Source organism: Somniosus microcephalus, chromosome 3 (genome assembly GCF_052327205.1).
Source record: "Somniosus microcephalus isolate GS21.2 chromosome 3, FLI_Smic_1.0, whole genome shotgun sequence".
In the NCBI taxonomy this organism is placed as follows: Eukaryota; Metazoa; Chordata; class Chondrichthyes; order Squaliformes; family Somniosidae; genus Somniosus; species Somniosus microcephalus.
The window spans coordinates 173,678,673-173,704,200 of record NC_140989.1 but is presented as its reverse complement, the minus strand read 5'-3'; the positions used below and the strand labels follow the sequence as shown (position 1 = coordinate 173,704,200).

The following is a 25,528-nucleotide window of genomic DNA, read 5'->3' as shown; positions in this document are numbered from 1 at the left end:
AAGATTTCATTCTCATTGTCCAGCTCGTTTGTAACCAGAACCACCACATCATGCAAATGAATGCTTACTTCCCTGGCAGCTGCCACAATGCTTTCATTTAAAAATAATCCAGCATTGCTAGCACTCTTTCATTCCATAAGGTAAGTCTCAGATGAGTCCTCGGAGATCAGGGTTACCCTCTGGAGCCATAGCTGATAACAACTGTGCACAATCCTGGAGCACGAATGGATTATTATTGGTATATATACTCTAACGTCTGCTTGAGTTGTATCTTTTCGAGGCTAAAGTGCCTTAATGTATCAAGTTATTTTTGATCTTGCTTTTAACACCAGGGAAGATGTTGTTGCTTTCCTCTGCACTGCTTCTAGGGCTTGGTTGACTCCCTTATATTGCAGCAATCAGAACGATACACAGCACTGCAGGTGCAGCCTTATTAAGCCAGTGTACAGCCAAAACATGATCTCTGGGACTTTCAACTCAATTGATTTGACAAACATAGAAACATAGAAGATAGGAGCAGGAGTAGGCCATTCGGCCCTTCGAGCCTGCTCCGCCATTCAACGAGATCATGGCTGATCATCCAAACCCTAGCACCCGGTCCCTACACCGACAGCCATCCCACCCAAGTCCTATCCCCGTAACCGCGCGTATTTAATCCCCCCTAACACTAAGGGTCAATTTTTATCATGGCCAATCAACCTAACCCGCACATCTTTGGACTGTGGGAGGAAACCGGAGCACCCGGAGGAAACCCACGCAAACACGGGGAGAATGTGCAAACTCCACACAGACAGTCACCCGAGGCCGGATTCGAACCCGGGTCCCTAGCGCTGTGAGGCAACAGTGCTAACCACTATGCCACCGTGCTGCCCTAAGGAGGCTGAAGGGATGTAACCTGTCACCCCTGATCCTCTCTAACTTTTACCGCTGCACAATAGAGAGCATCCTGACGAACTGTATCACAGTATGGTATGTCAGCTGTAGCTCCTATGGCCGGAAAGCCCTGCAGCGGGTAGTCAAAACTGCCCAACGCATTGCCGGCACCCGGCTACCGACCATAGAGAACATCTATCAGAAACGCTGTTTACGGAGGTCACTGACCAACCCACCCCAGCCACAGTCTGTTCGCCCCCCTGCCATCTGGGAGACGCTACAGATGCATTCGCACCCGAACGACCAGATTCAGGAACAGCTTCTTTCCCAGGGCTGTCATCCTACTGAACTCCACAAATAAACTCTAAAGCCTGCACATCTGCCAATGCACTTTATGTTGTTTATGTTAATGTATTACAAGCCAAATGAATGTTGAATGTTTAAATGTCTTAATCTAAATGTACACTCTCGGGAGCCGCAAGCCTACATTGCGTTGTACTGCACTTGTGCACTAACAATGACAATAAAGTTGATTATGATTATGAAAGGCTTTGAGGAGTCAGGAGGTGAGACACTCGCCACAGACTACCTAGCCTCTGACCTGCTCTTGTAGCCACAGTATTTATGTGGCTGGACCAGTTGAGTTTCAGGTCAACAATGACCCCCAGGGTGTTGATGGTGGGGGATTTGGCAATGATAAGTCCATTTAATGTCAAGGGGAGGTGGTTAGTTTTCCCCCTTGTTGGAGATGGTCCAACAATCTCCATGTATATGGAACTTGAGCGCTACACTCATCTGTCACTAAAAAGGCACAAGTATGAAGGATTCCTGGTAAGGTGCGCGAACATATCACAATCTCTACTTCCACAGCGAGCAGTGGAGGTGGCGGCCCGCGGGCAGAGCAGTGCTGTACTGTGGTGTGGGGAGCGGCGGTGGTACCGGAGAGCCGGCGCCACACTGGCCGCAAACAGCGGAGCCCCGCCCAGCCCAGCGGGAGGGAAACCGTGCCCCACACACGGCAAACACCAGCCAGGGTTCCCAGAAACAACTGGTCAGAACCCACACCCGCTGATTCATTAACTACTGCCATAGAAGTACCTCACTTTTGTTTGCTGTCTGTTGTTCACATTTCCAACAGCAGCACCCGCCGAAAGAAAGCGAACGGCTGCCAACCTTTTTTTCCGCGCGAAGCAGCCAACCGCCGTTTCCATGGAAATACTAGCCATTAGCACGCCTCCCTACCCCGCCACCTCCCTCTCCTCAGAGCAGAGGGAGGAGGGGACGTGCGGGGAGGGGGAGCGAGGAGGGGGCGTGCGGGGAGGGAGAGCGAGGAGGGGACGTGCGGGGAGGGAGAGCGAGGAGGAAAGTAAGGGAAGTGAAAGTGCGGGGTGGAGGGAGAGGGGAAGGAAAGTGAGGGGAGAGTAAGGCGAGGGAAAGTGCAGGGAAGGGAGGGAGACAGAGGAGGGAAAGTGCGTGGAGACTGAGGGGGAAGGGTAGGGTAAGTGCGAAGAGGGGAGGGAGAGGTAATTGGGGAGTGAGTGAGGGTGCCAGTGGAAGAGGGAGTGTGAGGGGAAGGAGAAAGGGGGCAGGGAGAGAGTTGTGGGGAAGGAGAGGTGGAGGGGCAAGAAAGGTGGGGGAGAGATAGAAGAGAGGTGGAGCAAAGAGAGGGGATACAAGAAATCCTGGCAGCCTAGAGAGAATAGAATATGCGATCAATGTCTGGCTGGCGAGGTTGAAACAGAAATGCATTTCCTCCTAAAATGCGAAAAATTCAACACATCAAGAAACATATTATTCAACAAGCTAAGCCAAACAACCCCAGATTTCAAGGAATTGGATGATCTGTCAAAATTGAGATTAGTCCTAGGAGAAGGAGACAGACCATACCTTGGGGCTAAATATGTAACAACATGTCACAACCTGAGGACTGTTTAAAAGTAAGACTGTTTAAAATTAATATTGAACGTACCAAATGAAGTAGAAAGACTGTTTAAAATTAATATTGTTTAAAAGTAATATTGTATATACCCAACAAATGTCAAATCGATTGACACCTACAGAATGTTGGAAAACTGTACCTTTTTGCTATGTAAGCTTTGGCAATATGGTTCTCTGTAAACTTTCATGCCAATAAAGCATTTGAACTGGATACAAGACTTATAATCCACATTTCAAGAAACAGCATTGATGAGCATTACAAATTGGGGTCTGCCCCAGGTATCTACTTGGGTTCAATGGTGTCAGTCACTCCTTAAGCAGTCGAGTTGCATGCTACAGGACAGCAGATCATAGAATGATACAGCACAGAAGGAAGCCATTCGCCCAATCTTGCCTGTACTGCCTCTTTGAAAGAGCTATCCCCTGCTCATTTCTCATAGCCCTGAAATTCCTTTCCCTTCAACTATTTATCCAATTCCCTTTTCAAAGTTACTATTGAATCTGGATCCACCACCCTTTCAGGCAGTGCATTCCAGAGCACAACAACTCACTGTTATTTTTTCCCCTTATGTTGCCCCTGGTTCTTTTGCCCATCACCTTAAATCTGTCTCCTCTGGTTGCCGACCCTTCGGCCACTGGAAACAGTTTCTCCTTATTCAATATCAAAACAGTTCACAATTCTGAACACCAATCAAATCTCCTCTTAACCTCCTCTGCTCTAAGGAGAACAACCCAGCTTTTCCAGTCTCTCCAAATAACAAAAGTCCCTTACCCCTGGTACCATTCTAGTAAATCTCTTCTGCACCCGCTCCAAAGCTTCAACATCCTTTCTAAAATGTGGTACCCAGAATTGAACACAATACTGCAGCTGAGGCCTAACCACCGTTTTATAAAGGTTGAGTATAATTTCATTGTTTTTTTTTACTCTGTGCCTCTATTAATAAAGCCTTGGATCCCGTACGATTATTATTTATTTTTAAAACAGCCTTCTCAACTTCTCCTGCCACCTTCAAAAATGTGTACATATACACCCGAGGTCTCTGTTCCTCCATCCCCTTTAAAATTGTACCATTTAGTTTATATTACCTCTCCTCATTCTTCCTACCAAAATGCATCACTTCACATTTTTCTACTTTAAATTTCATCTGCCATGTGTTTGCTAATTTCACCAGTCTCTGTCCTCCTGAAGTCTGTTACTATTCTCCTCACTGTTTAATACATTTCGGAGTTTCGTGTCATCTGCAAACTTTGAAATTGTGCCCTGTATACCCAAGTCCAGGTCATTAATATAGATTAAAAAGAGCAGTGGTCCTAATACTGATCCCTGGGGAACACTACTGTATACCTCCCTCCAGTCTGAAAAACACTCATCCATCAAGGCAATGGAATCCTTGTTGGTACTAGACTACTCAGGTGGTTGGACCCTCACCTGAAATGGAATTTGTTTATTAAATTCATCAAAATTGTAGCATACTGTGACCTCAAGATTTTTGCCTGAAATGGCCTTTTAAAAGATAAATCTCCTGCTCCTTCATCAGAGCTTGGGGGGGGGGGGGGGGAAAGGAGAAGAGGGTCTGGTAACGGAAGGCAGGAAATGGTCACTAGCACTGGTCAAATTGCCCAAAACTAATAGATCTCACACACAGGGCAAGCCAAATCCACTCTATACCCCAGCATTGAGGTTGGGGTCAACACCCTTTGGGTAGCCTTGCACAGAAGGGATCAGCTGTAAACTATCATAGTGAACACAGCTATGATAGGTCAAACTCTCAAAAGATAATCACATTGCTCTGCAAGATCCCTTTAGATAACCACTTAGATGAAGCTCACTGAGACAGCCTTTTCTTTTAAAGATACATGCTGGTGTTATTGGGTGCATTTAGCACTCGACAGCCTCTTAATGAGTGTGCATCAGAATCAAGCCGAATTGACATCAGTGCTGACTGAGCTTCAAATAATACTCAAAAGACTCCACTGGGAGAGTAAATTTAGAAGTTCTGATCATACACATAAAATTAGCATTGTGCAGCACTGGGTCAATTGTCAGACCTGTAGCGGTTGCTGGCAAAAGCCTGGGAAGGCTTCAAGATAAATACATCAAGCCGAATAGAGTCTGCACCACCCAGAGAGTACTTAAGTAATTAAAGGACCTCAATACCTTCTTGATTAAAAGTTGTGTGGAATTTGATTTGGCCTGTGCATCCTTGTCAGAATATTCTGGAAAATTCAGTATTTTTTTTTTTTTTTTTGAGTGGAGGAGTGGTTCCGCAGTTAGAACCTGATGCTTCATTGCAACTGGAGGAATAAAGCTTTACTATCCTTGTAATCAAGATGGCACCTTATACAACCGTCTTGATCACATAGAAGCCCTTATGCCAAGTTTCAAGCAGACTTCACACTTCCTGATATGAATGTCATTATGAAGAATCCATGGCATTTACAGATTATGAAACTTGAAGCCAGTATTACCAAAGGCATGGGCAGAATAGCAGTGATATGACTGAGGTGGACCAATACTAATATGCAGTTTATATTGATTAGCACAAGATGACACAGACAGATTGCAAGACGCCTTTGTGAACTAAAAAAGTGTTTTTGTTCTCTTCTTAAAGCGCTGACTCTTGGGATATGATTCCACTCATATTTGCAGCTTTCCCTGTAGTCTGCCATGTAAAAAAATGAATCAATAAATGAGTGAACTTTTTCCTCCTATTCAAGAGGGGGGAGTAAATAGAAATGTTGTAGTGGTAGGGGATAGTATTATTAGGGGGATAGATAGAGTTCTCTGCAGCCGAGAGCGAGAGTCCCGTAGGCTGTGTTGCCTACCCGGTGCCAGGGTTAAGGACATCTCCTCTGGGCTGGAAAGAAGCTTGCAGTGGGAGGGGGTGGATCCAATTGTCGTGGTCCATGTTGGTACAAACGACGTAGATAGGACTAGGAAGCCGGTTCTGTTAAAGGAGTATGAGCAGCTAGGGGTCAAATTAAAAAAACAGAACCTCAAGGGTAATAATCTCTGGATTATTACCTGAGCCACAAGCGAATTTGACTAGGACAAATAAAATTAGAGAGTTAAATGCGTGGCTCAAAGACTGGTGTGGGAGAAATGGGTTTTGCTTCCTGGGACACTGGCACCAGTACTGGGGCAGGAGGGAGCTGTTCCGTTGGGACGGGCTTCACTTGGCCAGTGCTGGGACTAGAGTCCTGGCGCATCATATAACTAGGGCTGTAGAGAGGGCTTTAAACTAACTAGTGGGGGGGGAGGTTCCTAGAGAGCAAATAATAAAAATGACAGAGAAGGTCATAGACTTAGGTAGCAGTGGGGAAATTAAAAACCAGAGCGTGTCAGGAAGGGGCAGAAGGTATGGAGTAAAAGGTAAAGTAATAAAAAGGGCAAAAGCAGGAACTAAGTGTCACAAAACATATTTGAAAGTTCTCTATCTGAATGCACGTAGCATTCGTAACAAAATAGACGAGTTAATGGCACAAATAACTACATATGGGTATGATCTTGTGGCCATTACAGAAACATGGCTGCAGGGTGACAATGCCTGGGAATTAAACATACCAGGTTATTTAACGATCAGGAAGGACAGGCAGGAAGGAAGGGGAGGTGGGGTGGCCATGTTAATAAAGGAAGGAATCACTGTAATACAGAGAAATGATATTGGGTCAAAAGATCAGGATAATGAAAGAGTTTGGGTGGAGGTAAGGAATAATAAGGGGAAAAAAACACTAGTGGGCGTAGTCTATAGGCCTCCGAACAGTTGCAACTCTGTTGGACAGAGTACCAATCAGGAAATAGTTGAGGCTTGTAATAAGGGAACATCTATAATTATGGGGGATTTTAACTATCATATTAATTGGACAAATCAAATTGGGCAGGGCTGCCTTGAGGATGAGTTCATTGAGTGTATTAGGGATGGGTTTCTTGAGCAGTATGTAACTGAACCGACCAGGGGGCAAGCAACCTTAGATCTGGTCCTGTGTAACGAGACAGGATTAATTCAAAATGTCCGAGTAAAGGATCTCCTTGGAATGAGTGACCATAACATGGTTGAATTCCATATTCAATTAGAGGGTGAGAAGGTTGGATCTCAAACAAGCGTGCTAAGCTTGAATAAAGGAGACTATGAAGGTATGAGAGCGGAATTGAGTAGAGTGGATTGGGAAAATAGATTAAAGGGTAAGACGATACATGATCAGTGGTGTACATTTAAGGAGTTATTTTACAACTTCCAAAAAAATATATATTCCACCGAGAAAAGGGTGTAAAAGAAAAGACAGCCATCCGTGGCTAAGTAAAGAAATTAAGGATAGTATTCGACTAAAAACAAGGGCATATAAGGTAGCCAAATCTAGTGGGAGGATAGAGGATTGGGAAAACTTTAAAAGACAGCAAAAAATAACAAAAAGATTAATTAAGAAAGGGAAGATAGATTATGAAAGTAAATTAGCAAAAAATATAAAAACAGGTAGTAAGAGTTTTTATAGTTATATAAAAAGCAAAAGGGTGGCTAAAGTAAATGTTGGTCCCTTAGAGGATGAGACCGGGAAATTAATGGTGGGAAATATGGAGATGGCAAAAACACTGAATATTTTGTATCAGTCTTTACAGTAGAGGACACTAAGAATATCCCAACACTGGACAAACAGGGGGCTATGGGGGGGAGGAGCTAAACACGATCAAAATCACTAAGGAAGTGGTACTCGGTAAAATAATGGGACTCAAGGCGGATAAATCACCTGGACCGGATGGCTTACATCCTAGGGTCTTGAGGGAAGTGGCGGTAGGGATTGTGGATGCATTGGTAATAATTTTCCAGAACTCCCTGGACTCGGCCCCGGCAGACTGGAAAACTGCTGGTGCACGAAACTCAAAAGGTTAGTATACAGGTGCAGCAAGTGATTAAGAAAGCCAATGGAATGTTGGCTTTCATTGCTAGGGGGATAGAATATAAAAATAGGGAGGTATTGCTTCAGTTGTACAAGGTATTGGTGAGACCGCACCTGGAATACTGCATACAGTTTTGGTGTCCATACTTAAGAAAAGACATACTTGCTCTCGAGTCAGTACAAAGAAGGTTCACTCGGTTAATCCCGGGGATGAACATATGAGGAGAGGTTGAGTAGATTGGGACTCTACTCATTGGAGTTCAGAAGAGAGGCGATCTTATTGAAACATATAAGATTGTGAAGGGGTTGGATCGGGTAGATGCGGGGAGAATGTTCCCGATGATGGGTGAAACTAGAACTGGGGGCATAGTCTTAGAATAAGGGGCTGCTCTTTCAAAACTGAGATGAGGAGGAACTACTTCACTCAGAGGGTGGTAGGTCCATGGAATATGCTGCCCCAAAAAGCTGTAGAAGCTACATCATTACATAAATTTAAAACACAAATAGACACTTTCCTAGAAGGGAATTAAGGGTTACGGGGAGCGGGCAGGAATTTGGACGAGTCTAGGTTCGGATCGGTCATGGCCCTGTGGGTAGCGGAGCGGGCCCAGGGGCCGTGTAACCTGATCCTGCTCCTATTTCGTGTGTCTAATTCTGTTAGATTCAGGAGATGGTTCTGTGATAGTAGATTGGCAGTTAGGATCAGATCAGCCATGATCTTATTGAATGGCGGAGCAGGCTCGAGGGGCCGATTGGCCTACTCCTGTTTCTTATGTTCTTATATTCCTCCTGAAGACATTGACCCCTAGCTGAGATGTGGATTCCACTTGTTCCAATGGTCCTCCTTGTTCATACCTCCTGTGGGAGCCTAAACAGTTAGTGTTGCCAGGCTACTTTACTACAAGCATCAGAGCAGAGTCCAACAGTGTCCTCACCTGACATCCACACGTATACTTCCAGTGGGGGTTAGTCGATAACGATGGGGAGGGAGGGGAAGAGAGAACCCTATCAAATTGTCTCCTCCCTAACATAGCTTTTTGTGGTATATATCTATGATTTGGACTTGAATGTAGGAAGTATGATTAAGACATTTGCAGATGATACAAAAATTGGCTGTGTGGTTGATAATGATTAAGAAAGCTACATACTGCAGGAAGATATCAATGGACTGGTCAGGTGGGTAGAACAGTGTCAAATGGAATTTAATCTGGAGAAGTGTGAGGTAATGCATTTGGGGAGGGCTAACAAAGCAAGGGAATATATTATAAATGTTAAGACACTGAGAAGTGCAGAAGATCAGAGGGACCTTGGAGTGCATGTCCATAGATCCCTGAAGGCAGCAGGACAGGTAGATAAGGTGGTTAAAAAGGCATACGGGATACTTGCCTTTATTAGCCAAGGCATAGAATATAAGAGCAGGGAGGATATGCTTAAACTGTATAAAACACTAGTTAGGCCACAGGTAGAATATTGCGTGCAGATCTGGTCACCGCATTACAGGAAGGATGTGATTGCACTACAGGGGGTGCAGAGGAGATTTACGAGGATGTTACTTGGGCTGGAGAATTTTAGCTATGAGGAAAGATTGGATAGGCTGGTGTTGTTTTCTTTGGAAGAGGAGGCTGAGGGAAGACCTAATTGAGGTGTATAAAATTATGAGGGGCCTAGATAGAGTGGATAGGAAGGACCTATTTCCCTTAGCAGAGGGGTCAATAACCAGGGGGAATAGATTTTAAGTAATTGGGTGGAAGTTTAGAGGGAATTTTCACCCAGAGGATGGGGTTTGGGGGGTGGGGTCTGGAACTCACTGCCTGAAAGGGTGGTAGAGGCAGAGACCCTCATCACATTTAAAAAGTACTTGGATATGCACTTGAAGTGCCATAACCTGCAAGGCTACAGACCAAGTGCTGGAAAGTGGGATTAGGGTGGATAGCTCTTTGTCGGCCGGCATGGACAAGATGGGCCAAATGGCCTCCTTCTGTGCTGTAAATTTCTATGATTATGACGATTTGTAGCACTCCTATCACAACCCTATATGACAGCAGAAACCAGGAAGTGAGGTCTTGAATCTTCTTGATCTGTATGGCCCAGCTACTCCCTGCCTTAGATGGATTCCTGGTATGGGGGGGGGGATTGTCCAATGAGGAGAGATTGAGTAGACGAGGCCCATATTTCGAGTTTAGAAGAATGAGCGGTGATCTCATTGAAACGTATAAAATTCTTATGGGGCTTGACAAGGTAGATGCTGGGAGGATGTTTCCCCTGGATGGGGAGTCTAGAACTAGGGGTCACAGTCTCAGAATAAGGGGTCAGCCATTTAGTAGAGATAAGGAACAATTTCCTTTACTCAAAGGGTTGTGAATCTTAGGAATTCTCTACCCCAGCGGGCTGTGGATGCTCAGACGTTGAATATATTCAAGACAGAGATCAATAGATTTTTGGATATCAAGGGATATGGGGAATAGTGCGGGAAGATGGAGTTGGGGTTGAAGATCAGCCATGAATGGTCTAATCCTGCTCCTATTTCTTATGTTCTTAACCAGCCATCACAGGAATACTCAATTTAATCTTTCCCAATGTAGAGGACAACAATAATCTGCCGATGAGAGAAAGTACTCAGCACATGCACACACTAGTATTGATCATACATGGTGGGAAGTTACTAAATAGACAGTGTTCCTTGGTGATTTCCCCTCTCTTTGAATAGGATGATAATTTTCTGTTTGTATACAGAAGTTCAATGAATGTGGAAGAGTGTATGTTTTGTCTGGCAACTTTACAAAGTGTCGCTATCTATGTAGGGTTTTTAAAATTTACAAACATTGATGGGCCAAAGCTCATACTGCATGACCCCATTAAGGTTGAAAATAGTAAGATTGAACATGAGATCAAGTATTAATGGTTTGGTGATGCCAAACTTAGTGGTGGTTGGAAAGAATGTTTTTCAAGGCACAAGTTAAAAGGCACCAACATACTCTTGTGGACTTCCTCAGAGCTTCTTCAAGCATATACATACGATATGAAATGTCATAAAAACCATTAAATATGTTTTAATATGCAATGTCACTTTAAACCTAATATATAAATTCTGAAATATCTGACTGCAGTAAATTCTCCAGGCTTTTAAACTGAACATAAAGTAAATACCATGGCAATCAGCACTTAATTGTAAAATATTGAATTTTAAAAGTTAAAGTTCTAATATGTCCCAGTGTTGAATGCAATTCTTAACTATAAATAAGCAGCAGTCCATACCTAAAAGTTGCATGGTATATACTATGCTGCATAATCAAATGGTAAAAATACTTTTTGGTTTCAGCCATTGCCATTTTGCAAATGCTCTTCCCTGGGTATTCCTATTTTCTTCAGATGCTGTACTTCAATTTGAACAGTTTTCATCACTGTACAGGTGACCACTGTTGGAAAAAGGTTGTTGTCAGACAACATACGTCACTCAGGTTCTTTACTAGATAAATCATAAAAGGATGAGGACTGTCTTTGTTACATGAACTATATGACAGGTGAGGTATTTGGTCTGAATGGCAATTCCCATTTTAACCTTGTGTTTTAAAAAAAAATTATATTATAGGTTTTCCAAAACACATCACTACATTAAACATAGCTAAATAAAGGTTATACAAAACATAATTAATTCATTTGCTGCAGTCCAGTACAAGTACTAAATAATTTTCTACAACCTGCAAATATTTAATCTCCATTGCACTGTTCATATTTCAAGTTACAACTTGTTGAAATGAATACCACTCATCCCTAAGATAAAAAGTAAGATTCTATTATCCTGTATTAAAATGTAAACTGTTGAATTGAATTTAAACTTTTCCTTTCTTAAGGGTTACACTGTGCTTGCACTCAAGATGTCTAATCATCACTGCACTGCAGACAGTTGGGGTGGGGTAGAGAGGTGAGTTATTGCATAAAGACTTGAGTTATAAAAATAGAGTACATAGCTCACTTGATGACTTAGTGGGTGAATACACCGCATGGTACAATTACTAAGCAATACAGACAAGACCCCAAGTCTGTGATGTATTAGCTGATTTGAGTCAGGGCAGTAATTGGAGCACCACAATTGGCTTTAAGCAAAAAGGTAAGTTGAGCATTGTTGGAAGCAATTAAGTTAATATAAAAATTATTTCAGACCAGCATACTTTAAAAAAAACCTTAAAATGTAAACCTTTTGCATTTATTTTACAGTATATACATAACAGAAAACATTTGAATGCATCATGTCAGTAATTTGGCTAATCAACACAAATCAAAACATTTTGTTCCCAATGACCATAACCAAATGAAAACATGGAAATGTATAAAAAAGTAACAAGCCCATATGTGCAATTATGTTGATACTTTATACAAATATTAGGTACTGCAACTTGACTGAATCAGAAGAAAATCTCTAATACCAATAATGCTTTTGTGCTGAGTGTTTCCCACAAAAATAGTATCTACATGAGGTAGAAACACTTAACTAACTTTTGCTATGTGTAAAGGAGCATACAACAGTTTGGGGAGAAATGCTGAAGTATGTTTGTAGATTTGGCAGAATGAGGCTTACACAAAGAACAGTTTCAATTGATAAACTGAAATGGGATGTTTCAAATCCCTACCATTTAGAAATGTCAAGTTCTTGTTTTAGTTACAAAAGTTATTGGCAGTTGAAAATGTGTTACTGAATGATATTAATGCAATGGTATAGTGTTACATCAAAAGTTGTGTATAATTTTATGAATCAAGATTTTCTGAACATTTTGCATGTTGGTACCATAGTTAGTTTAAGCTTTTTACAGTGTTTTCATTTTCCATATACAAAAAATACAATCGTATTTGCTTTTGGAGTCTTGCCAGCATGGGGCAGCATGACTTGAGAGCAGAGAAAGGCTACTATCGTATATACTTTTTACCAAGTAAAATCCAGATGTTACCAGGATAATAAAAGTTGGCCAACCCAATTTTTTTGTGTTTAAAACATGATATATAAAATACATCAACAGCTATTAAACTGCAGCACTCTTCTACTACTCTTGAAAATAGGACAATTAAATCCAAATGGATGCCCCACAGTTCACCACTTAACTACGTGAGTAAAATACATCACATTTTATCAGCATTATTGTGCAAACTTAATACCAGTGTACTTGCAACAAAACTGTTAAAACCAACAAGCATACAAATGAATGAAGGTTTAGATTACAACCCTTCAAGATTATTCCAATTCATATCTAAATTACACTTTAAAATACAACAGTGTTAGTCAGATGATTACATGGGTATACTGCTCATATCTTGCTGCAAAATATATACTAATCTCAACTGAATAAAGTAAAACCCAAATAATTCCTTAAAAGCAGTACCCAAATTAAGTTTTGCATCATGCAAACCTTTACACATCTGTACAGTAAAGATACTTACCTGTACATCATATGCACTACTATCTACATTAAGAGTTAGTGTGCAACTTCAACAATATGAAGTACATACTGAAATAAAACTACACATTTATGTACATAGATTACATATGGTAAACCAAGCACTTGTGTAGCGTTTTGAAATTAAGGTGGTTGTGGCACTTAAAATGTCCTCCGCATAGGTTTCATGCCACAATAAATAAAACATTGATTAGTTTTGTCTACGACAAATAGACGGTACTGTGGCTTCTGAACAATCTCAAACATTCTTCAATGCTGAAGAAAGCAGTTGTGTATTTTCTATGTACACTCCCATGCAAAAATCTGACAGCAATTAGTAGCTGTTTTCATGGCCAGCCAAGATGTACAAGTTGCTGTTGGCAGTCGGGTTGTCCGTTGGTCTACTTTCCAGCACCACGACCCTACAAGGAAATAAAAAGCATATTTAATAAATTTATGTTCTTTATTAAATCAGCATCCAAATCATATCTCAATTAAAAGAAAGAAGTACAACTCCCCAAGGATACAGTGGCATTGCCCTGTGTTACTGAGCTCTGCACACCAGGAAGATCCTGGATTCAATCCTCCACATATGCTGAGTTTACATATCTCAAGTAAGGCAAGTGACAGCACAACAATTGGTCACAGCAACTCCAAGTCCAATGGGTGAGGGTTGGAGGACAGAAAGGAAAAAAACTCCAGGGATTCTTACTATTTGCTATCCAGTAACCCTTTGTAGAAAATTGCACAAGTGTGAATGGATGTAGGGTGAAAACAGGATTGTCTCTGCTACTTTCTGGATTGAACCAGACATGACTTTCTTGGGCTCGTATATAAAGAATTGTAGTTACACGTGGGTGCACTGCACCCATACCAATAAGGTCTATAGTGGAGGAAGGGAGAAAAAAAATCCTGGGCAATCTAATCATTGTTAGAATTGTATACTAACTAAAGGAACAGTTAAAATCCCAATCTCAAGTGACCTTGACAATCAGGCTTCAATTAAGGGACGAGCCTACTGGCCATGGCCAGTTCATGGGATTGTGGTACCACCTTCCGACATCACCAAAGTACACCCCTCGACAGGTTGACTAAGGAATGCCATGTTCTATATTTATGGAGACATCTGTGAACTTAATTGCACCAACCAAAGATAGTAGGCATATTAAAGTACTATTAATTTACTTTTAAATTAACTCAAATAAATTATATGCCCACTCTAAATCTAGTTTTCAAAAATAACCCCCACCTCTCATATTTCTATCCACTGTATTATTTTAATGTTGCTCATCCACACATCTGGATATGGATTGTCTGTTCCTGCAGCACACTGAATTTATACAATACCAAAATCTACAATCTATTAACTATAACCCAGCCCACCCAGTTTCTTGAGGCTTTTTTCACTACCCGAAAATAGAAGGAAAACTTACATTAAAAAAAAAATGCACAAAGGGTAATCATTTCATCACATCCTCCCTCCATCTCAAAAGTAAAATGAAAACCTGTTCTGAAGTAGGTTCAGATGTGGTGATAGCTAAATTATTTTGAAATACAGAATGTGTAAAATGTTTTTGCAGCATTATTACACAACGTCTGCACCTTACTAACCTGTCAGAGCCTAAAAGTTTGAAGATTCTTGAATTATCACATATTTCTTGTGTAATCTAGAAAAAATATTTTTTTTCAGAATTAAAAGCAATACACTTGTAACACATATTAACTGAACTGTGTTAGTATAGAACAAATTGGACAACTTAATAAGTATCGGAAGTTGACAAGCATCTGCTTCTTCCCCATTACTCTACTATTCTTAAAGTACAAAATCAAGTTTTGTTCTGAGAATGAATCGAGTACAGATGTAAGATGCTTTGCACTGTAAAACAATCCAATGTGAGATGACCAATATGAGAGCGAGTGTTCGTTATTTTAATGTTTTATATTGTTCCTTGTGATTAAGATGTACAAGGAAGTAAACATATCCAATAAAAGCACATCCAATAGATAAATACTGTGCTCACTGGGAAATCACTGGTAATTACAGGACAGTCTACAAAGTTTAATGATGTTAACTGAACACTATTTAAAGTGGCTCGAGCTTCCATTTATAATAAGTTGGTAATGCCAAATTATTTTCATGAAAAATTCAAAAGGTTAGGTACAATACAAATAGAAGTTACAGACAAGAATATGTTTCCATTTACCTCATTTGACTTAAAACTTCTTCCTTGCATTCCATGTTTCCAGAAAGCGAGCACACTATCCTGTAAACAAACTAATAAAAGGGGAAATGCAAATTATTGTCTGCCGAGTTTCAGCTGGCAAGGTCAGTCATTAAACCGTTCAAATCCAAAATGCCATTAACGATTACGTTTCAACGAATAAAACATTCATGCTTAGGTGTTTGAAAGACTGACTAGCTACAATGTGAACTTAAACAGAACTGCATTTTGAAAAAAATGGTGAAACTACTCACTTATTTCCTACTTTACAACAGTGGCTGTAAAGCGCTTTGGGATGTCCGGTGGTTGTGAAAGGCGCTGTATAAATGCAAATCTATTTTTCTTTCTTTATTATTAGAGAGGGGCAATAAATGCTGGCCTTGCCAGCGACACCCACATCCCAGGAACAAATAAAAAGAGGGACATCACATGCAAAAGAACTAACTTTTTAAGAACACCAGAGCACAAACTTTTTCAACATTGTGTTGTCCTATTAGTGGGCAGCTTGAGGGAGCTAATCTAAATGTGTTTTTCAACAGCCAGGCTGTCAATTGTAACTTTTTAGGTTCAGGAGTAACATTTGATCATCACGAGAGATCATCCTGTAGAGCAGTGGGATCCTGCTACCAGCCAGTATGTCTGAAAACCAATGTTTACTTGGAAAAATCGGAGCATAAACAGGACAACTTTCATTTGTGCTTGTCCCTTATGTTTTACACGAGATTGGGGAAATTGAGAAAAGGTGTACAGAAACCTGTGTGTCCAAGTGAAGTTAGGTTTCTATGCCAATGCAGCAGCTTTCTTAGTCATTTTTCTGGTGCTACACCATAAATTACCAGATTCATTGAATTCCATTTCACAAGTTGCTATGGTGCGATTTGAACTCTCAACCTCTGGGTTGCTGCTCGAGTACCAAAACTATGAGTGATGCTAAACATTGCCATGCCATAAGCCACAGATCTTGTCCTGGAATCAAAGGCACAAACTGTCCTTCGTTGCTCAAGTGTGAATGGGACCATGATCTCTTGAGTGACTGCCTGTAATCACATGACACTGCAGAACAAAGCCTGGCCAGTGGGCTTGCTGGTATGCCAATCCTGACCAAGTCAGACCCTTGCAGGCAGATTTGTCAGCTGAGTGCACCTGTAGGTTACAGCCAAGGTAAGATGGGGAAGGGATTTGAATTAACAGCAGTAGATTTCCTATGCCAGGAACTGCCTTTATCTTGTTTGAGAAGTGACATCCCAAGCAGACTATAGGCAAGCCCTACAATGTAATTACCTAAACTTTGAAAATAGTTTGACAAAGTTCTATATGACCTGTTGCTATTTAGCAAATTTTATAGTATCTTTAACATAATAAATGTCTGAAAAGCTTATAGAAGAGGAAAAACAGCTGCTGAGCAATAGAAGAGGAGTTAGGGGAGATGATGGAAGGGATGGTTGGAGAGGCAGATTTTGAAAAGGCTTCTTAAAGTGGAGAGGCAGAGGCAGTTAATATTATCTGCTTTGATATCATCGCATCCAATACCAAAGGTGTCTCTCTTATGCCAGATGGTGTTAAAGATAAACTAAAGAAATTAGGGCCTAGAAATTCAGGTGGTTTGCGCCACCCGTTAGCGCCATGAAAGTGAAAAAACGGTGGTTGCCGCTCTTCTGCCAGCTGGTGGCGGGTATCACAGAGGCCACCATTTTCAGCAGGTCATCAGCGCTGCTGTTAAATGATATCAGCGCGAGTATTTTAATGAGGTGAAGCACGACGCCAGTCAGTGTGCAACGCCGAGTTAACACCAGCTCATCCACTTTGGAGTTCTCTGCTCACACTGCCACCCGCGCTAAATCACGCCAGTATTTGCTGCTGCTAAATCGTCTTTCAGCGGCGTTAACTGCCATGAGGAGTCTGGCAGGGCTTATGAGAAACATAGAAGATAGGAGCAGGAGTAGGCCATTCGGCCCCTCGAGCCTGCTCTGCCATTCAATGAGATCATGGCTGATCATCCAAATTCAGTACCCTGTTCCTGCCTTCTCTCCATATCCCTTGATCCCTTTAGCCTTAAGAAATATATCCAACTCCTTCTTGAATGTATTTAATGGATTGGCCTCTACTGCCTTCTTTGGTAGAGAATTCCACAGGTTCACCACTCTCTGGGTGAAGAAATTCCTCCTCATCTCTGTCCTAAATGGTTTACCCCTTATCCTTAGACTGTGACCCCTGGTTCTGGACTCCCCGACCATCGGGAACATCCTTCCAGCATTTAGTCTGTCTAGTCCTGTTAGAATTTTATAAGTTTCAATGAGATCCCCTCTCATTCTTCTAAACTCCAGCGAGTACAAGCCCAATCGACCCAATCTCTCCTCATACGTCATTCCTGCCATCCCAGGTATCAGCCTGGTGAATCTTCGCTTCACTCCTTCCATGGCAAGAACATCCTTCCTCAGATAAGGCGACCAAAACTGCACACAATACTCAAGGTGTGGTCTCACCAAGGCCCTGTACAACTGCAGCAAGACATCTTTGTTCCTGTACTCGAACCCTCTCGCTACGAAGGCCAACATACCATTTGCCTTCTTAACCACCTGCTGCACCTGCATGCTTACTTTCAGCGACTGGTGCACAAGGACGCCCAGGTCTCGTTGCACTTCCCCTTCTCCCAATCTATTGCCATTCAGATAATAATCCGCCTTTTTGACACCAAAGTGGATAACCTCGCATTTATCCACGTTATATTGCATCTGCCATGCTTCTGCCCAATCACCAAACCTGAAATCATACTGGAGTTTCTCAGCATCCTCCTCACAGCACACACGCCCACCCAGCTTTGTGTCGTCTGCAAACTTGGAGATATTAGATCTAGTTCCCTCGTCCAGGTCATTAATATATATTGTGACTAGCTGGGGTCCAAGGACCGATCCCTGCGGTACCCCACTGCCTGCCTGTCTGCCACTCGGAAAAAGAGCCGTTTATTCCAACTCTCTGCTTTCTGTCTGCCAACCAGTTCTCTATCCAAGTCAATACCTTGCCCCCAATCCCATGTGCCTTAATTTTACACGCTAATCTCTTATGCAGGACCTTATCGAAAGCCTTTTGAAAGTCCAAATACACCACATCCACTGGTTCTCCCGTATCTATTTTACCAGTTATATCCTCAAAAAATTCCAGTAGATTAGTCAAGCACGATTTACCTTTTGTAAATCCATGTTGACTTTGTCCGATCCAGTCACTTTTTTCCAAGTGCTCTGCTATTACATCCTTTATAATGGACTCCAGCATTTTCCCCACTACCGATGTCAGGCTTACCGGTCTGTAATTCCCCGTTTTCTCTCTACCACCCTTTTTGAGCAGTGGGGTAACATTAGCTACCCTCCAATCCATGGATACTGTTCCAGAGTCTATCGAATTTTGGATGATGACCAGCAATGCATCTACTATTTCTAGGGCCACTTCCTTAAGTACCCTAGGATGTAGATTATCAGGCCCTGGGGATTTTTCAGCCCTCAATCCCATCAATTTCCTTAACACCATTTCCCTACAAATACTGATTTCTATCAGTTCCTCCCTTTCATTAGACCCTATGTTCCCCGACATCTTTGGGAGGTTATTTGTGTCCTCCTTTGTGAAGACAGAACCAAAGTATGTATTTAATTGGTCTGCCATTTCTTTGTTCCCCATTATAAATTCCCCTGATTCTGACTGCAAGGGACCTACGCTTGACTTCACCAATCTTTTTCTCTTCACATATCTATAAAAGCTTTTACAGTCAGTTTTTATGTTCCCTGCAAGCTTACTCTCATATCCTATTTTCCCCCTCTTAATTAATCCCTTTGTCCTCCTTTGTTGAATCCTAAACTGCTCCCAATCCTCAGGTTTACTGCTTTTTCTGGCCAATTTATATGTCCTCTCCTTGGGTCTTATGCTATCCCTAATTTTCCTTGTTAGTCACCTTTTTTATTTTATTTTTATGCCAAACTGGGATGAACAAATTCTATAGTTCATCCATGCGATCTTTGAATGTTTACCATTGCCCATCCACCGTCAACCCTTTGAGTGACATTCCCCAATCAATCCTACCCAACTCGCACCTCATACCATCATAGTCTCCTTTATTTAAATTCAGGACCCTAGTCTCCGAGTCAACTATTTCACTCTCCATCTTAATGAAGAATTCTATCATATTATGATCACTCCAACCCAAGGGGCCTTGCACAACAAGATTGCTAATGAATCCTTTCTCATTGCATAATACCCAGTCTAAGATGGCCTGATCTCTAGTTGGTTCCTCGACATATTGGTCCAGGAAACCATCCCGTATACACTCCAGGAATTCCTCCTCCACAGTATTATTACTAATTTGGTTAGCCCAATCTATATGTAGATTAAAGTCACCCATGATAACTGCTGTGCCCTTATTGCTCACTTCTCTAATTTCCCTTTTAATGCCATTCCCAACCTCCACATTACTGTTTGGAGGTCTATATACCACTCCCACTAACGTTTTCTGCCCCTTGGTATTTCTCAGTTCTACCCATATAGATTCCACATCATCAGAGCTAATATCCTTCATTTCAATTGTGTTAATCCCCTCTTTAACCAGCGATGCTACCCAACCTCCTTTTCCTTTTTGCCTATCCTTCTTGAATATTGAATACCCCTGGATGTTGAGTTCCCAGCCTTGGCCACCCTGCAGCCATGTTTCCGTAATCCCAATCATATCATATTCGTTTACCTCTATTTGCGCAGCTAAATCATCCACCTTATTACGAATGCTCCTCGCATTAAGACACAAAGCCTTCAGGCTTGTTTTTTTTAACGCTCTTAGAATTATTATTTACTGTGGCCATGTTTGATTTAAACCCTTGATTTCTCTGCCTGCCACTTTTGTTTTTCTCCTTCCAGTCTTTTGCTTTTATCCTCGTTTCCCTTTCCTCTGTCTCCCCGCTCAGGTTCCCAACCCCCTGCCATTTTAATTTAAACCATTCCCCAGAGCATTAGCAAACACTCCCCCTAGGACATCGGTCCCGGCCCTGCCCAGGTGCAAACCGTCCGTTTTGTACTGGTCCCACCTCCCCCAGAACCGGTTCCAATGTCCCAGGAATTTGAATCCCTCCCCGTTGCACCATTCCTCTAGCCATGTATTCATCTGAAATATCCTTCTATTTCTGCTCTGACTAGCATGTGGCACTGGTAGCATTCCTGAGATTACTACCTTTGAGGTCCTATTTTTTAATTTACCTCCTAACTCCCTATATTCAGCTTTTAGGACCTCATCCCAGTTTTTACCTATATCGTTGGTACCTATATGCACCACGAAAACTGGCTGTTCACCCTCCCCTTCCAAAATGTTCTGCAGCCGCTCAGACATCCTTGACCTTTGCACCAGGGAGGCAACACACCATCCTGGATGGATGGAATTCAGAACTTGAAATGCCTCCTTTCCAAGGTTCTTCTTTTAAACTTTCATTTTTAGTTCATCAGTGGCTGGGGGGGGGGGGGGGGGGGATTTCATTTTCTGGCAGCTTTCCAGGAGGCCTACAGTGTTTGTGGGTCAGTAAATCAATGGGTGATCTCCAAATGATCTGTGATGAGATCTCTTTTATCTTCATTCATGTCATAAACAAACAAAAAAAAATTGATAAACATCACATAGCAGCTAATATTTTTGGGGCACATATGGCAACTGTTCAGATCCCTCCTTTCTTCCCCGCTCCCCTACATTGCAAGCGGGAGACCGAGGCGACCTTTGGCCCCCTTCGGACGCAAACAGCGCGATGCACTACAAATCACCACCAAGCTGATGATAATGAGCAAGCAGCACCAAAATGCCAGTACTGCCTGTGCTCTCTTGGCCGGTGACCGTTATCCTTGGCTGCCAATGTAGCGGCAGGTTTCCAGGAATCCCCAATTTCTAGGCCTATATCTCTTACAGCATGAACAAAATAAAGTATATTTCTGCGCCAGAGTGAATTTCAAACAATTATAGTGAATTGATTGGTTTATTATAACCCAAAATGACCTCCAGATTGTAGGGCTAAAATAGCTGAAGGCTATGCCACCCAAGGTGGAATGGAGGGAGGGGATATGCATAATACTTGTAATTTAGAGGGGAAGCACTCTAAGGTCTGTAGTTAAAATTCCATTGTTATGCTATTAGGAAAAGGAAGTGAATACAATTATTTGTCATTTAAATTCCCTGACCCTGCTCACACCTTGGTTACGAAATGCAGCTGTAATTTTCTGCAAGGCACCTCGCTACTATTTCAAGACTAACTTAAGCTACTGCTGGACTGATGCCCTACTACATTGCAAATAGGCATCATATTGTGCGCAAAATCAAACCTTCATTCCTAGTATAAACATACTCAAATTAATCTCACTAGGGTAAATTCAGACAGTGCTGGATTCACTCTTTTCTACCCACTACAATATCTGTATTCCACCTGCCACATCCATGGAGCATCCTAACCAGTCAACAGTGCAAACAAGTAAGCTAACTCAATCTATATGCACTTGCATACAAAACATGGAATCTCAATATAAACAAAGCATGGAATACACAGTCAACATTATTCTCAATCCACTCTTCATGTGTAGCCTTCATATAATAATCAAAGGTGCCCGTTTTGAGATGACTCAAAACTATTATACTACAATCATTGATGGGCCTTCTGCTCATCTTCATTTCTTCTGCCTATGTTCTGAACAGAACTTATCGAAACACTATGTTCCAAAACTGAATTAAAAAATTGTAGCTGCTGGATACATCTGGCTCATCAACAGTTCAATCAGTGACAGAACTGGCTGAACTGCTGCGTGCAGACCTGATCTGCATGAATTCAATAGGTATATTTGGATACAGCAGGTGGAATGCAGAAGATGCAGTGGCGGAAGTGAGTGAATCCAGCACTGTATCTGAATTTGCCCCACGCAGAAGACCAATTTAGGAGTAGATTTATGCTGGGATGAAAATTGGATTTCAGGTTTAATGTTCATAATTAGGAAGATTCATGTTGAAAATTTGTTGAACAGAATTATTGAACAACTAAAAGTGATGTCTTTTGCTAAAAATCGGCTCAAGTAGATATTAACTTGTGGGTTGGTCAATGCAACATAAGTACCAATACAAGTCCAATTAATTAGCTACAAGTAATTTGAATACTTTCCCACTTTGAGTAGCACCCTGTTTCAGTGCAAGAAATCCTCACTGACACAAAGATTAAACTCTTACCTATTGACTCAATTTGAAAAGTGAACGTTAGCTCGGATGACAGCTTTCTGCTGGATTTCAATCTACCTCGAAGATTTACAATCTTTAAACATCCTAGAATGTTAAAATACAGAGTTGCAGAAATAAGTAATTGAATGGTCTGAGTTTTGGTACATTTCCAAAGACACAGTAGTATCAAACACAGTTGCTGAAGTGTTCCAAGTACTTGTGAAAAGAAATCTTATTCCTGCTAATTATCTAGTCAAGGACCCATTTATTGCAACAGGCATATCACCTACAGAATTAGCATACATTTTATTTCAAATAAAAGTTAACTTCCAAATTATTATATATTTAACAAAAATAACCAGTAGAATTCAACAGACAATTGGGAACATTTTCCATCTTTTCTTAATGTTAGTGATATAATTGGCTTGAGTATAAAATTCGGAATCTGCTTTATATCCATGTTAACGTTTTCACTAAAATTAGTGTATGGATGAGAAATACCGTATTTTTAAACAAGCCATACCAAGAGGAATCTGTTGAAAGTTTTGCTGGTGGAAGCAATATAACATTAGCCAACAAAGACAGCGGTCCTGAGGGCACCTTTCCAATGTCAGACCTGCAGGGAATGAGGTGTTGAGGAACACAGGGTATCCTCTTACATAGAGGTCAATTTATTACCTCGCCGCTACAATTTATTGCAACTGCTAAAAAATTAATATCTCTTGTCCAATTGCTCAGAGAACAGAGTTTTGTCAAATTATAAATTTTCTATAGAAACCCAATCTAGTTATGGTTTAATCTACTAATAATGGCAACAATGTTCCAATGTTGAAATGCGAAGACATGTTCATGAGCTTCCTCCAATTTTGTTCTACAACCATCAGTACTAAAAGATTAAATCCATCTCAGGCAAACCAGCTGAGCTAAACCTGCCCTAAAATATGACTTGCTTGATCCTCGCTACATTTTACTATGACTACTATAAGCCTATGTGGATTCAACTAAATGGTAGTCAGAATAGCATTCTATATATCCTGCCTATATATTTTAAATGATATGGCCTGCAGTAAATCCTAGGTGAATCTGTATTAATATACTTAAAAATAAAATTTAGGTTGAAATTTATCTTTGGATCACCTATTTGAAGTGGTGAATTCTGCTATGCATACTGAGAATTGACGCCAAATTACTAGTCTAACCCTGGAAGCCTAACTATTTATAACATGTCCTCTGATCAGAAGGTATGGGGAAAGTTTGATTAATTTCCTTTGTCAACAGTCAGCTACTGCCTTAGGCTATACAAACAAAGCTTTTTCAGTAGATAACAACTTGAACATAAAACGCTATATTTTTGTGTCCTTCCGATAAATAGCATCTTTGAGGGTTTCATACCAATAGAATGATTTATTTAAATGGTAAGTTTTTGTGACACATATACACAATTGAACTAATGGTAAACCTCCTTCGAAGAGGCTCAAAAATCAATGTTTCCTGCACATGTAAATAACTAAAAGGCTAAACCCATGTTGCACTATTAAATATCAAAGGAATGTCCCGAGACAGTTTCCTGGAAAGGAGTTGAAAAAGCAGCGTTAAATTAAAATAAAATCCAAAACCTACAATGCCAAAAAGTTTTTTAAAAAATCAGGTGGTACAGAGGATTAGAACATTGCCCTTTCATCTGAGACTTGGGTTTGAATCCAACTCAGGCTAACTGGATGAAGGTTTTCCCGGTCAAGGGCAAGTATCCTAGATGAAATTAATTGAGGCAGTCTCAAACCAGTGTCTATTGGGCTGGATCAGTAGCACAATACTGGCTACAACTCAGAACAAATTGGCACTAAATTATTTATCTTGCTTAGAAAGGCCATAAAAATGAACAGGAGTGGCATGGGACATAAAAAAAAACATACCGACACATGGGCTATATTCTTTTGAGGATAGATTGAAGGCATACCATTGGGTAAAGCAGACCTAGCTTTACCTGTTCAAGAAATACTTAAGGCTGATACTGGGTGCCAAAAGTAGTTCCTTACCACTTGATCACAGAATTCATAGGATCATACAGCACAGAAGGAGGCCATTCTGCCCTTCGTGCTTGTGCCAGCTCGCTGAAAAAACTACCAATTCACTCAAATATTTAAATTTAATAAAAAGCTAGTTATAACATTTGATTTGTTTTTCAATATGGTACTTGTTTAAAGGACAAAATGAAAATAGCAATAAAAAAAACGAATCTTGTTTTGGAAACTTACGATCCATGCAGACTATTATTGTATCTCTCTCTAGCTGGGTCACGTGGATGACATTTGCCTGTGGTGTATCTGTAAAAAGTATTACCACAGCATTACTCATCTGCAGCATATTTACATTTTCTTTTCAGCATGTATTTTCCATGTGAAATAGACCAGAGACGGTGAACCAGTGGGAATTACACAGGCTTTACTGGGAGTTTTTGACCTTTAAATTGAGATTTCCCTCGTGAGTGAGCAGTGGCGATTAAAGGCTGCTCAATTCTGACAAGTTACGCAATCATCTCAATATGTTTGTTTCCTTTAAACTTGAACACAAACAATTGCAATGTTATTTTTCTAAATAAATACCATTTTAATTGTTTGCAAGTACTAATAATTTAATTTTGAAAAAACATATCACATGAAATTATTGTTGAGAAGACAGACATGCAACAGAAATAAAACTTTAAAATTCAAAACCTGAACATTTTTAACAGGCTGCTCATAAGACAGATGCAGTAAACACTCACATTTGCCTCTCAACTGATTTGGAGGAAGACAAGAAACGAGGCAAAGTTGCGGAATATTTATCTAACCCTACAACTTAAATAATTCAACCGTGCCCAATATGTCTTTCCACAAATGACAGCTGTGTGGTCCCATATAGCACAGGAACCATCATGTTCATGATTTTTCTAATTGCTATGGGTGGCAAGAGCACCATGGTGTTAC

General features: G+C 41.0%; 1 protein-coding gene across 14 annotated transcripts in view; it reads right to left on the bottom strand.

The window, feature by feature from the left end:
• Positions 1 to 11,882: 11,882 nt before the first annotated feature.
• The window catches only part of LOC147121580 (mitogen-activated protein kinase kinase kinase kinase 3-like), a 244,010-nt gene continuing 230,364 nt past the window's right edge, over positions 11,883 to 25,528 (bottom strand). For all 14 annotated transcript variants that reach the window (XM_085981929.1, XM_085981930.1, XM_085981939.1 and 11 more), the window contains 5 exons: positions 24,818 to 24,886; positions 22,575 to 22,667; positions 15,335 to 15,405; positions 14,742 to 14,797; positions 11,883 to 13,552 (listed from right to left, as the gene is read on the bottom strand). In XM_085981929.1, the coding sequence (XP_085838055.1) occupies positions 13,465 to 13,552; positions 14,742 to 14,797; positions 15,335 to 15,405; positions 22,575 to 22,667; positions 24,818 to 24,886 (377 nt within the window). In that variant the 3' untranslated portion in view covers positions 11,883 to 13,464. The remainder of the gene's footprint in view (positions 13,553 to 14,741; positions 14,798 to 15,334; positions 15,406 to 22,574; positions 22,668 to 24,817; positions 24,887 to 25,528) is intronic.